The sequence below is a fragment of the Glycine soja genome, chromosome 16, assembly GCF_004193775.1.
Source record: "Glycine soja cultivar W05 chromosome 16, ASM419377v2, whole genome shotgun sequence".
Taxonomy (NCBI): Eukaryota; Viridiplantae; Streptophyta; class Magnoliopsida; order Fabales; family Fabaceae; genus Glycine; species Glycine soja.
Genome location: NC_041017.1, coordinates 4,134,259 through 4,147,323, shown reverse-complemented (window position 1 = coordinate 4,147,323; position 13,065 = coordinate 4,134,259). Strand labels below are relative to the sequence as shown.

The window sequence follows — 13,065 nt, the reverse complement described above, 5'->3', positions numbered from 1 at the left end:
TGAGCTACTTATAGCTCGATTTGATTGGTTCATGAATCAACTTGATATATAAATCTATTGTATATCTAGATCTATCTACCTATCAATCTATACATATATTAAATATTTTATATTATTGAATTCCTATAATTATTTTTAGTTAATTTTATATTTTTTTGTATGAAATCAATAAATAAAAGCATGTAAACAATTATAAATTTAACATACACAAATATATAGTAATATATTTTATATTATTAGATTGATATAATTAATTTGATTAATTCCATATTTTTTATTTCTGCATAAAGAAATATAAAATAATTATAATTTTAGATTGAGTTGACCTGAACCGAGTTGTTTGCAAGTTTAAATTGAGTTGAAAATAAGGGTTCATATCAAATTCAAATTAGACTTCAAGTTGAACCATTTCTTATTGAGTTGAGTCGAGCTGAGCCAAATTCACCTCAACTCCACTCATTTTCGGCCCTAATTGTAACTTTCCTTTATACTTGTGTGGTTCTTGAGTCAAAAAATTCATCATTCGCCTTAAAAAAAGTTTTAAAAAATCATCTTTTGACTATCTTACACTATCATATTTTATCTATATCTATAAATTTTATCTTGTTAATATTTTACCTCTTTGTATTTTTTTATATTTGTCTCAAATAAAAATTTACTAGTTTTTTTATAGAAAAATTGTCAATAGTTGAAATTTTATCAAATTGTTCATTGTAGCTCCCTTGTGCAGTGTGCGCGCTTCACTACTATTTATATGTGCATAGTTGTAGGGATGATGTTGAGAGTTACATGTTGCATGGTGAGACTCTTGATTTCCACTTGGTTCATCTGATAGAGTGTGACATGACGCGCACACACTCGCGTACACACATCCTGAATGTTGTTTGGTTCCACATCAATCACAAAGGATTTGGATTACCATGTAAAGCGTCACTTTTTTTTTACTTGACCACCTCATCTCCGACCAACCTTTACCACCAACTTTTTTTACCATACTGTGAACCTAGGACACAAAAACAGGAAATTGTGCAAAGAGGAGGGTGGAGAACGAAAGTTGATGTGTCAACCTTTTTCTTTTGTAGATTTTTTGAGGATTTTCGGGAAGAGGATTTGTGGAGGATTTTCCAGTGATGGGGGAAAGTTTGGGAGATTTATGTGGCAAAGAGAAGGAACCGAAGTGGGCATAGATATGACTATGTCATTTTCAAAGGTGTTCAAAATGAGAGGATCATGGAGCAGTAGTTAGATAAAATATGCATTGTCAATGTTAAAATGATAGTCAACATTACAAGATAAAGTAAGAGGAATGGGCATGCAAATAAAGAAAGTATGAGGGAACAACGTGCATGTCCAAGTACTGGGGCGAACTTAAGAACAAACTTCAAAACAAACATTAATGCAAGAGGTGTAGCCCATGTAAAAAAATGGCAAATGTACACACAAAGTATCAACAGAACAAACAACCAAAGTAGAAGGGTATGGCAAGTAAATAGGAAGATTCAGAACCCGGGACAACAAAAAGCATGGAGGGGAATGAACATAAATGTAAATCTGATAGCAAGATATGGCTCAAGGAGTGTTGGGTGGGGTATCTGAGAGATCTGAGCATGTACGAAAAAATTGATGAAGTAAACTTCTTTGGGAGTTTAGGTGAAGCTAAACTAAGACATATGGGAGGAGGAATGGTACTGATTTAAGGAGTGAACAAAGAGCAATGAAAGAGTTGATGTAAGAGAAGGGGAACTTAATGGCCATATTTCATTCTATCCAGAAATGGACACCAAAGTTGGTAATTGGAAATAGACTGACCCGGGTCCGTTGTCTAGGAATTCCACTTCATGCGTGATGCAAGCATATTCGCTAAAGTAGTCGAAAGGTGTAGGACTTTGGTAGATATAGATAAGAGTACAGAGAACATGAACAAGATCAATTTTGCTCGTATTCTTGTCCAAACATCCGCGGGCATGCACATGTATTTTGCACAAGGTGTAGATGTAATGAATGATGGTGTGTTATACAAGGTGAAGATGGTAGAAGAAATTGGTGTCACAATATCATGTGCAGATGCAACGAATGGAAGTTCAGGAAGCCGAATACACGAATTTCGTCAATAGCAAATGATATGGGTATGCATGTGCAATCTATATTCTCAGAGTTCAACAGAGAAGTGGATGTGGCAATGGCTGAGGTGGTTTAGGGCAATGACAATCACAGAGAAAGAAAATCAAATATCCAACGTGCAATACAAGAGGAAACTATTATCCAAGGACCAACGATCCTTCACAAAAGCCATATCTTGAGGGATCAAAAAAGTGGGGCAAGAGATTGTATGATGGGAAGTGTTAGGGAAATCCATAATGAAGAGAAAAAGGACATTGGACAAGGTTCAAATTGTGAAAGAGACGTGTTGCAAATACACAAAAAGAGATGTTGGTGGAAAGAACTCAAAAGATTCTAATGGTATGACTAGTAAAGAGGATGTAATGTGTAGAGTTAAGAATACAAATTGCACATCAAGAGTGAGACGAGGCTAATGAGGAGGTAGGTAGGGTAACACATGGAAAAATCTATAAGGAGGGAATGAAGGTGTATGATGAAAAATCAAATGTGAGGGACGGGCAATCAATAAACAAAATGGCCTAGGGAAGCGAGGAGATCCAAAATGTGAACAAACAGAAGGAGTATAATGAGACAACAGTTTAGGATGGCAAAATGCTTTAAAAAGGGAATGAGTTAATTGGCTATATGTCCAGGGTGGGGGACAACAAAAATGGACCATCATAACAAATAGGGGAATATGGTGGAAAAATGAGGTTGGGTTGAAAACTATTGAGGGGTGGGGGAAAAGAAAAGTATTGGGTTTGGAAATCAAAGCATCATTAATATTAAGACAAATAGAAATGGTAAGGAAGAAAATGTGATTTTGGCAGCCAAGAGGAAGGAAAAACAAAAGGCTAGTGTCAACAATGAGAAGAATCCCAGTGACAAAAGTGCAAATTAAACGAGGTACATAGAGTAATAAGGGGGAATAAAAATACTAGTAGCAACAACTTTGACTCCTCAGACGCTAGCAATGTTGATCATAGAAGAAAAAAAGGAATTAAAGATTGTATCATTCACATTCAGCAATATATTGTATGATGAATGTATTAGAAATTGTAATAGATTATTCTATGAGAAAAAAGGTATAAGAGAGGCAGCAAAATTATGGGAGCTAGCTGGGCAGACAGATGGAGGTGATGTATGATGAGAATGAGGAATATATGATTACAAAATTAGTAATGATGGAAAAAGGAGACAAAATGGACATGGCAGAAACTTAAAAAAAAAAAAAGGAAGAGGGAAATGGTAGAGATGTATCATGAAGATTATGTCCTATAATGGAGATAGAGAAGGCAATGTGTCAAAGTCTATAGGGTGACTCTGAGGCTCAATGGGTGATATATATGCCTGTCTATTACTAAAGTGGGAGCCTTATTGTGCTTATGGAGTAAAGTGGTCTTTCAAATTAGTCATTCTTTTGTTGGAAAAGGATTCATTGGCCTTGAAGGGATTTGGAATAGGAGGGAGAAATTCCGATTGTTATTATTAATGTTTATTCTCCATGTGAAATGAATAAAAAAGAAATTTGTCGAGGGAGTTGAGAAGGTTAAAGGCAATCAGGCAATCATAAGGAGCAAGGTGTGATGTATTTTGGGAGACTTTAATTGTTTGAGAAGATGATAATTGTTAAATATACCTTAACTTTGCAAATGATTTGAAGCCATTATCTAGCATTTATGATACATTGAGTCTTGTTTTACCTTAAGATTAGGTTGAAGTTTGAATAATCACATAAAAACTTTAGAATTTAAGTTTTTAGGACTTTAAAATGTCTTCGTGACCTTCCTCTGCTTTGCTTGCCTCTCTTAAGCACCTCCAGGCTTGGGCTTAAGTGAGGGCCCCCAATGAATCCATGGTTGCTCACTAACTTGGCTCACTTAAATGCATATATAGCATGCCACACTTAAGCGAGCTTGACTTTATCATTCATGTTCAAGGTTCCTTTCGCTTAAGCATTGAGGAAGGCTTGCTTGAGCAAAGTCATTTCAGTGTCTCCTCTATCTAATTATGACTTGCTCACTTAAGCACACAACAAGCCACACTTAAGCGAGTATAACTCAACTTGTGTTTCCAACTCAATTTCCTATAAAAACTTTCACAAAAAACATCAAAAAGTCTTAAAACTAACAATCTAAAGATCCTATGTGATAATTCCTAATCATCTTGGATCAACTAGTTGGTTTGGAAACCAACACTCCAGTCGGTTCGATTCAATTACTTGATCGAAAATGTCATTTTTACTCCCTTTGGTGTTGTTAAATGTCACAAGCTGCTCTAGTTTCATCACACACAATTGCACATTGTTGTCTTGATTGGAGTAAAATGAAAAAAAATCAAGTGGAGTTTATACATATGCTAGAATCAAAGTAGCAACCTCAAAGCCACGGGAACAAGAATTGCCACTACACCAATTTAATATACACATTTGTGTGTCAAACAAAAATATATATATCTTTCTTTAAATACTTACATTATTATACTTTATACTGGTTCATGCAGTTTAACTATTAATTGATTCAACGATTCAACAAATGATCTGATACCCTTGTCAAGTAATTACTGGTTTAAGTTTTAAAACATTGGTTGAGAGTTATCTTGTTAACTTTAAATCTTTGTTGGTTTGTGAAAGCTTAGAGAGACTTAGTGTTTAAAATTACTTGAAATAAGTGGTCTTAAGACCTTAAGAGGTTATGAAAAATACTTATTTGTAACTAATAATTGGTTTGCATATCTTCTAAAAGAAGACATCACTAGTGTAGCCTTATGTTGGAGACAACCCAATATAAATATTTGTGTATTCTTTTCTCTATGTTTTTTCTCCAATTATGTTTTTCCTAGTGTACTATCTGTTTATGAACTTATATTTGCTTTTGCGAAAAACATTTTAAAGTCCCAAACATGCAATTCAACCTCTTTTTCTTGTGTGTTATTGTTTATTGCAAATCTAAGTCTTTATTATCATCATGCATTTTTTTTCTCAAGAAAATTCAAGAATGATATAAATGATAGAAATGAAAACTTAATGATTTTTTTAAAATTTAAAAAATCAGAAATACGAGAAATTAAGGATATTATAAATGAAAGAAATTAAAATCAATAAAAAATAAAGGATGCAATAAATTTTAAAATTAAAATATTTTTTTAACCTAATTTAATAATTATAGTAAAAATTGCATTATATACATATATGTAATTATAAAATATAAAATATAAAATTTTAGCTCCATTATACTTTTGGGCCCTTTTTAGTTAGACTAGGTATAATTTAATCTTCAATTTTTTAAGAATTTTTTCTCTATTTTAAAAACTAAACCAAAAATAGTCATTTCATAGTTTTTTTTAATCTAAAACCCTCAAAATCTTATACTTTATTCAAATAGTTGTGGATATATGATGGAATTGAGATATAAAATACTTTTAAAAGTTAATAAAATTTAAAAATATTTTTTCCCGTTTGGTAACAAAAACAGGAAACTACAAAAACATAGTCACATTCTAATAAGTCCTCCAAAACAAACTGAGGAGGTAAAATCTCATATGCAATCTGTGAGCCTCTTTGCAGCTTCCATACTCGCTGAGCAGTCTACCGCAAAGTTTTCTATTCTATACATGTGTCAAGTCGTCGTGTCATCCTCTTTCACAATAAGATGTGAGAATGAACAAAAAAATAAGAGTTCCAACTAAAGAAAATAATGAAAAAAATTAATTGTAATAATTATAAGATCGAATGTTCAAACTCATTTACAAGTCATTGAATATTTAATATTACACACTAAATCGAATATATATATATATATATATATATTTTTTTTTTTTAAAATTGGGATCGTCCAACGGTAAATAAAGCTTAAAATAACTTTTAAGAGAAACTTTTTAAATTTAAATGTGAAAGTTATATTTGAGGCATTTTTTTATCAACACATGTGACAATTTGTTTTCAATATATTAGACTTTTTTTGTTTTATAAAAATTAAGAAAGATATTTTTTATCGACAGACTTAAAGCTTAGGTCTTAAGCCTTAATTATTTTACCCTTAGATTCATCTGTTTAAGATATACAGTTAAGTCTAATTTTTTTGATGAAGAGTATGGTGAATTAGGTTTGCAACCTGACATGTGCAGTGCAGGGGGAATGGTGCGTGGAGTGGGGATGAGTAGTGCCATAACTCACTGTTCTCAATTTTCAGGATGGAGTACATTACTAATTTCTATATGCACGTGGGTATTCAACTTCTTGTGTTCATTATAACGAACAGAAGTGGCGTTTTTTTTATATGAGGGAACATAAGTGGTGTGGATCATGACAGCAACGAAGAAACCGCGAAATAACTTCTAGCCATACTAATAACTTAATAAGAGACATGTAGGGAGATTTTTTAGTATTTTTGTCTGTCGGTCTCATTATAATTGTTATCTTAGTTTTTTTTTTCTTTTTTCTCAAAGAAAAAATAGTTATATCATTTCATTTATCAATTGTGAAATAATATAAGAAGATACAATCAAAATTATGAGAATTAGTATAAAATCTTGAAACTCTTGTTAGGTTATGAGCTATAAGATTAATTGACTTGTCTCTTTATAATACTTACCTAGAGTTTGATATAAATGAGAAATCTGCTCTACATCTGTTGATGATGATAAGAAAATCTGAAATTTCTTTGGAGCAGTGAGTAAAAGTGTCAACATGTTTACAATCTAGTTCAAAGATGACATTTGTGATGTTTAGTTGACGTATCCATGTGATAGCCTTGGAAAAAGTCCATGCTTCAGCTTCCTTGGAAGAAGGATTACCAGATGCAGAAATCGTTTTTGCCTAGGCAAAGCTTCCATTCGAGTCCCCCAAACAAAAGCATGCTCCAAAAGAGTTTGATTTTTGGAAAATGGCTGCATCAAGATTCCATTTCAGGAAGTTCTGATGTGGAGGATTCCATACCATACATTGGCTCGTGTTAGCATTGATCGGAGGTGAAGATCGATGATGCTTGAACTTGAGACCATTCGGAGAAATATTGCATTGCCAAAGAAAACACAGTTGCTCATGGAGGGACATTTTTTTTCTTCCAAATGCACCAAAGAACTACACCAATTTTGCTTCGAGTTGCTTGAGAAGAATCCTGCATGAGTCTGAAAATAAAAGAATTTAAAGTTTCTGTGTTCTCCCTGTTTTGCATGATGAGGTTCCAAAGACCAGCTTCAATTCATAAACTTTCTGCGTTGTCACATGTAACAAACAAATGCCTCTCGTGTTCTATATCAACATAACAATAAACACAAGTGAGAGGACATGATACATACTTCCTTCTTAGGTTGAGACACATTTTTATTTTTACACCGAGATTATTGTGAGATGGAGGAAATGTTTTTACCATAAGGCACTCCTACTTGATATGAGGGACACAAAAAAAAAAAATCATTAGCATATCATAAAAAACAACAATATAACATAAATAAAATAATGATTTAATACATCATCCTTAAACTATATGAGTTTTTAGTTAGGTGCCTAACCTAAAAAAAATTGTAATTAAGCCCTTTTATAATTTTTAATACATCATTCTTCTATAATTTTGTAATTAGATCTTGGAGTTAGTAAAACCGTCACAAAATATTATTTTTCTCAAAATTTTAAACTGCCGTAAATGCCATAAACTAATTCTAAGAATTCTAAGAACTCGATCAATTACAAAAAAAAATGACAAAAAATGACAAGATCAATAACTTAATTACAATATTTTTAAATTTACAGACTTAATTAAAAATTCCCAGACAAATTTAGGGACACACTCATATATTAAACCTTAAATAATTTATAAAACCAATTAAAAACATTCCAAATTTAAAATAAAGGCACATTATCAATAAAACTGTCTATAAAATCAATTAAAAGAAAAATTATATCCTAAAATGAAAAAAATTCCCAATATATATTTTAATTCTTTCTATTAATAACTACTGCCATAAAAATAAATTATAACATAAAATAAAAAGTAAAAATAAATCTTAGTATAAGAAAAGTAATATAATATAGTACTCCTAAATTAATTAGAAAAAAGCATATTACTTAAATTGCTTTGATTTTGGTCTTCTAATGTGTTTGACTTTTTATTACCGGACATAAAAATAAATAGGCTAAATTATAAATTTGATTTTATAGTTTTTAATCTCCAATTTAAAATTTTCTATTTTTAAATTCCTAAATTAATTGGTCCCTCAGTTTTTTAAATTATGTATTTTTAGTCTTTGTCCGTTGACCATCAATACACATGTTCAAGCCTTTTAAGTAATACCTTGACAATATTAATTAAAAGAATCTTCTTTAATAAATCAATCCGAAACTTTAAATATATGTTTTACTGATCGACTTATTTATGTGCCTTAGTTTAAGAGATTCTTCCGTGAAGTTAGATCGCATCTTATCGGATGGTACATCATATATACATGATTTGCCAATGCCAATCATTTTCATATTCTCGGCCCATAAATTAGCGATTTTGATTGTCAAACTACTTTTATTAAAGCTGAAAAATTTAGTTAAATAGTATGTACTGTGACCATTACCCATTAGTAGTGTTAATACCAGACAGCAATGGAAATTAATAAGGATCATTTGTACATGTTTAGGGTTGTAATTAGCGTCGACAGTAAGCAAAATATCTATTTTTTATATTAGAGATTATGGATGTCCCATAATTTATTAAATCAAAGACTAACCTCACTTGACAACATAATTAGACTTTACATCATTACCCGCACAAGTACTAGTTTAGCTTTGATTAACAGACGAACTATCCCTTTATCCTTTGGAGGGCTTAATTACCAACCAATTTTTCTAGTTTTCGTGGATTTAAATAACACAGCAACTTGCCTGCTATTTCTAATGCACCGGCTCATGAAGAATGCTGGCCACGTTTATATCAAACACCGACACGACTGTTACAAAATCACATGATGTCGTGCCATAATTTCATGACCACGACATCATATTTTATTTTCCCACTCTAGATTTAAATTAAATTGAGTTTTCCTTTTCACTAAAATTAAACTATATAAAATGTGACCCGATTAAAACCATTTCTATAATTTCATCCATTAAATGTCATTTAACCCTTTTATTTTCTCCCTTTCGTCGTTAATTCGTGTCACAATATGAACCTTTCATGACTTTAAAGCTCATAATTAAAGCACGTTATGGTACATGAAGCATGGTGCATATATGTGCATGCCTTCGTAAAGATAACACACATGCACACACACACTATGTGTATATATAATAAGGTCAAGACCAAGCACAACACACACACACACATTACATAACTCTATTAGATTATACACTTTGGTTTAGTCCTTGTGTATCTCTGTTGTCAAACATGGGAACCACTTGCCTAGAATCTCCACCAATTCTCCAAGACCCAAGGGTTACTATCCTCGAAACTTCAATGGTTTTTCCATCCAAAGAAACCGAGAAGAGGTCCTTGTTCCTATCAAACATAGACAAGGTCCTCAACTTCGAAGTGGAAACGGTTCACTTCTTTGGAGCAAACGAAGATTTTCCACCCGCAAAAGTGGCCAAGATGTTCAAGAACGCTCTAGAGGAAGCCCTAGTGGTCTATGACTTCTTGGGAGGAAGATTGAATCTGAACCCTGAAACCAAAAGATTAGAGATAGATTGCAATGGAAAGGGTGCTGGGTTTGTGGTGGCTTCAAGTGAGTACAAGTTAAGTGAGATTGGGGACTTGGTTTATCCCAATCCAGCTTTTGCACAATTTGTTCAGAAGAGTAAGGATTTTGTCCAACAAAATGATCAACCACTATGCGTTGCACAGGTAAGATATTGTTTTCAAGCACCCAGTAATTTCTAACATATTTTTTTAAATATTTTTCTTTTATTTATTGAAATTTATTAAAAAATAAAAAATATGGATCATATATACATCATATTTAATGATTATCATTGTCGATTTATGATTTTAATAAATTTTAATGAATATGAGGATTTACTTGAAGAAATAATGTGTTGCTAACACTCACCTGTTTCCAATTTTGACAAATTTGTCTTTTGTAACTCTTATTTATTGCATCTGCTTGCTGAAGTTTGAGCTTTTTGTTGGGTGTTGCACCAACTACATCCACTTTTCTTTTGGAATGTATGTATATAATGTACTTCCTCCATTTTAAAATATAAGTCATTTTTAAAAAAAAATTGTTCTAAAATATATTTTATAAAATTAATACTACATTAATATATATATATATATATATATATATATATATATATATATATTTTAAAATTATCCTTAATCAATATTTCATACATTAATTCAACAATATTTTTAATTCTCGTGAATTATTCTTTCTAAGTTACTAGTATTTATTCATGTATTTCAAAAAATCCCTTATTTTTCACATGTAAGACCAAATACAATGAAGTTAAGTGAAAAGGATTTAGTCCATCAAATTTGTATAAAAAATTTATTATTATTAATGAAAATTTTGTGTAGTAAAAGTAAATGAGTATTAACATTATTTAATTAAAAGTAAAAGAATATATTAGAAAAATCACTTATATTTTTTTTTATAAAATTTAATAAATTGATTATTTTTCTTAATAACTATGTAATAATTTTAAACAACTTATATTTTCAAACGGTGAGACTAGTAGTTTGAATCAAATGCATTTCTTTTCTCTTCACAAACGAATTGCACTTTATGACACCCGTCCACTCTTTGAACACGACAAATATGTAGATCCTCATAAATACATATCTATCGACTAGCTACCTTTATTTAATTTCGTTTTCATCAGCTTTTTTTACTTTCAATCATGCTGAAATGTTGCTGGTTCCCATTCTTTCCTTCTTTGCTTTTTCTTAGAAACTGGATTAATATATAGAGGCAAATAATTTAATATAGGATTTTATTTTTCTTTCCTTTTGCCGAAAATATATTATTTTCTTCCATTCTTATTATAAGGTTCAAATTAAAAATATAATTTAATTATTCTTATAAGATTTAACTTATAATTTCTCATGCATTAATTATTTTTACAAAAATATCTTTCATTAACATTAATCTAGGATAACGTGATAATTAAGAAACATAATCTATTAATATTTATTAGTTTTATTTATTGGAATAATTTGAAAAACATTAATTTAAGATAAATTTAATACTCTTAATTAAATTTCTTAATCTGTATGAATTAATTGGAACTCGTAATAAGTACAAAAGTGTGTTCTTTACCTTCAACATGATTTTGAGAAATATTAATTTTGTACATATATATGAACAGAAAAATTAGTCTAACAATTACTGTGAATATTGCATGCATTTGTTGCTTAGTACTATATGGGATCGCACATTTAAGTATAGAACCATATGATGTTCACAGAATTTAATTTATCAATCAATCACATATCAGTATATCACAGAGAAAATTTCAAGAGTACTCCATTAAATACAATGTCTCCAGTTAAAAACCTACAACTTAGGCCGTAGGGCATTAAATTGTCATAATCACTCCACAACTAAACATTAAATTTCATAATCCTTAATTAATGAAATGATTATATTTTGCAGTTGACATCCTTCAAATGTGGAGGCTTTGCAATTGGATTCACAACCAGTCACACCACCTTTGACGGTCTTAGCTTCAAAACATTCTTGGACAACCTCGCCGCATTGGCTGCTAACAAGCCCCTGGCTGTGATACCCTGCCACGACAGACACCTCTTGGCCGCACGATCCCCACCACGTGTCAGCTTCCCGCATCCTGAGCTGATCAAGCTCGATAAGCTACCCACAGGCAGCACCGAGTCCGGGGTCTTCGAGGCTACCAACGAAGAACTCAACTTCAAAGTTTTCCAACTAACCTCACACAACATCCTCAGCCTCAAGGAGAAAGCCAAGGGTAGCACCAACGCCCGTGCCACTGGGTTTAACGTTATCACCGCCCATCTATGGAGATGCAAGGCCTTATCTGCACCCTACGACCCTTCTAGGTCATCCATCATACTATATGCCATGGACATACGTCCACGGTTGAAACCTCCCCTCCCCAAATCCTTCGCGGGCAACGCCGTGTTAACGGCTTATGCCATAGCAAAATGTGAGGAATTGGAAAAGGAAGAGTTCTCAAGGTTGGTGGAGATGGTGACAGAGGGTGCAAAGAGAATGAGTGATGAATATGCTAGGTCTATGATAGATTGGGGAGAGGTGCATAGTGGGTTTCCACATGGGGAGGTTTTGGTGTCTTCGTGGTGGAGATTAGGGTTTGAGGAGGTGGAGTATCCGTGGGGGAAGCCAAAGTATTGTTGCCCTGTGGTGTATCACCGGAAGGATATTATTCTAGTGTTTCCTCCTTTTGGTGGAAGTAGTGGTGATGATGATGGGATAAATATTATAGTGGCTCTTCCTCCCAAGGAAATGGACAAATTCGAAAACCTCTTTTACATGTTCTTGAATTGAGTTTGATCGATGGGAACTGTTTGTCTCTTCTCTTGATATGATCATCAATATGCTTAGTTATATATGTTTGATGTAATAATAAGTGATGAAATCATGAATGGTATTCCAATATATATGGGCGATGTGTGTTACTTTATTTGTAAGTGATGGTTTTGATCAAGAGATATGATGGCTAATCATTTTGTTGTTACATGCATAGGATTGGTACATGACATGATGTTTTGTATAATTTCAATCGGTTAAGAAAAATTAGTGATTTATTTTTAAAATAAGTAAAATTCAAATATTTATTAATTTGTGTGTTTAATACTTAATTTTAGCATAACACTACATTTTTTTTTATTTCAAATAACTAATTAAGAAACAATAACATTCATGTAAGAAACGTACTTGTGTTGTTCAATCGGATTGGATTTGTTTGGGTCATAAATTATGTAATTTATTTTTAAAAGATAATTAGCGGCTAATATTTTAAATTAATTAATTTAAAATTTAAAA

At 31.8% G+C, this 13,065-nt stretch overlaps 1 protein-coding gene across 1 annotated transcript; it reads left to right on the top strand.

The window, feature by feature from the left end:
• The first annotated feature begins 9,387 nt into the window (after positions 1-9,387).
• Positions 9,388-12,744, top strand: LOC114390368 (fatty alcohol:caffeoyl-CoA acyltransferase-like). The gene is made up of 2 exons (XM_028351091.1): positions 9,388-9,926; positions 11,680-12,744. Exons 1-2 carry the CDS (start codon positions 9,471-9,473, stop codon positions 12,565-12,567), a joined length of 1,344 nt encoding a protein of 447 aa, XP_028206892.1. The 5' UTR covers positions 9,388-9,470; the 3' UTR covers positions 12,568-12,744.
• Positions 12,745-13,065: the final 321 nt, after the last annotated feature.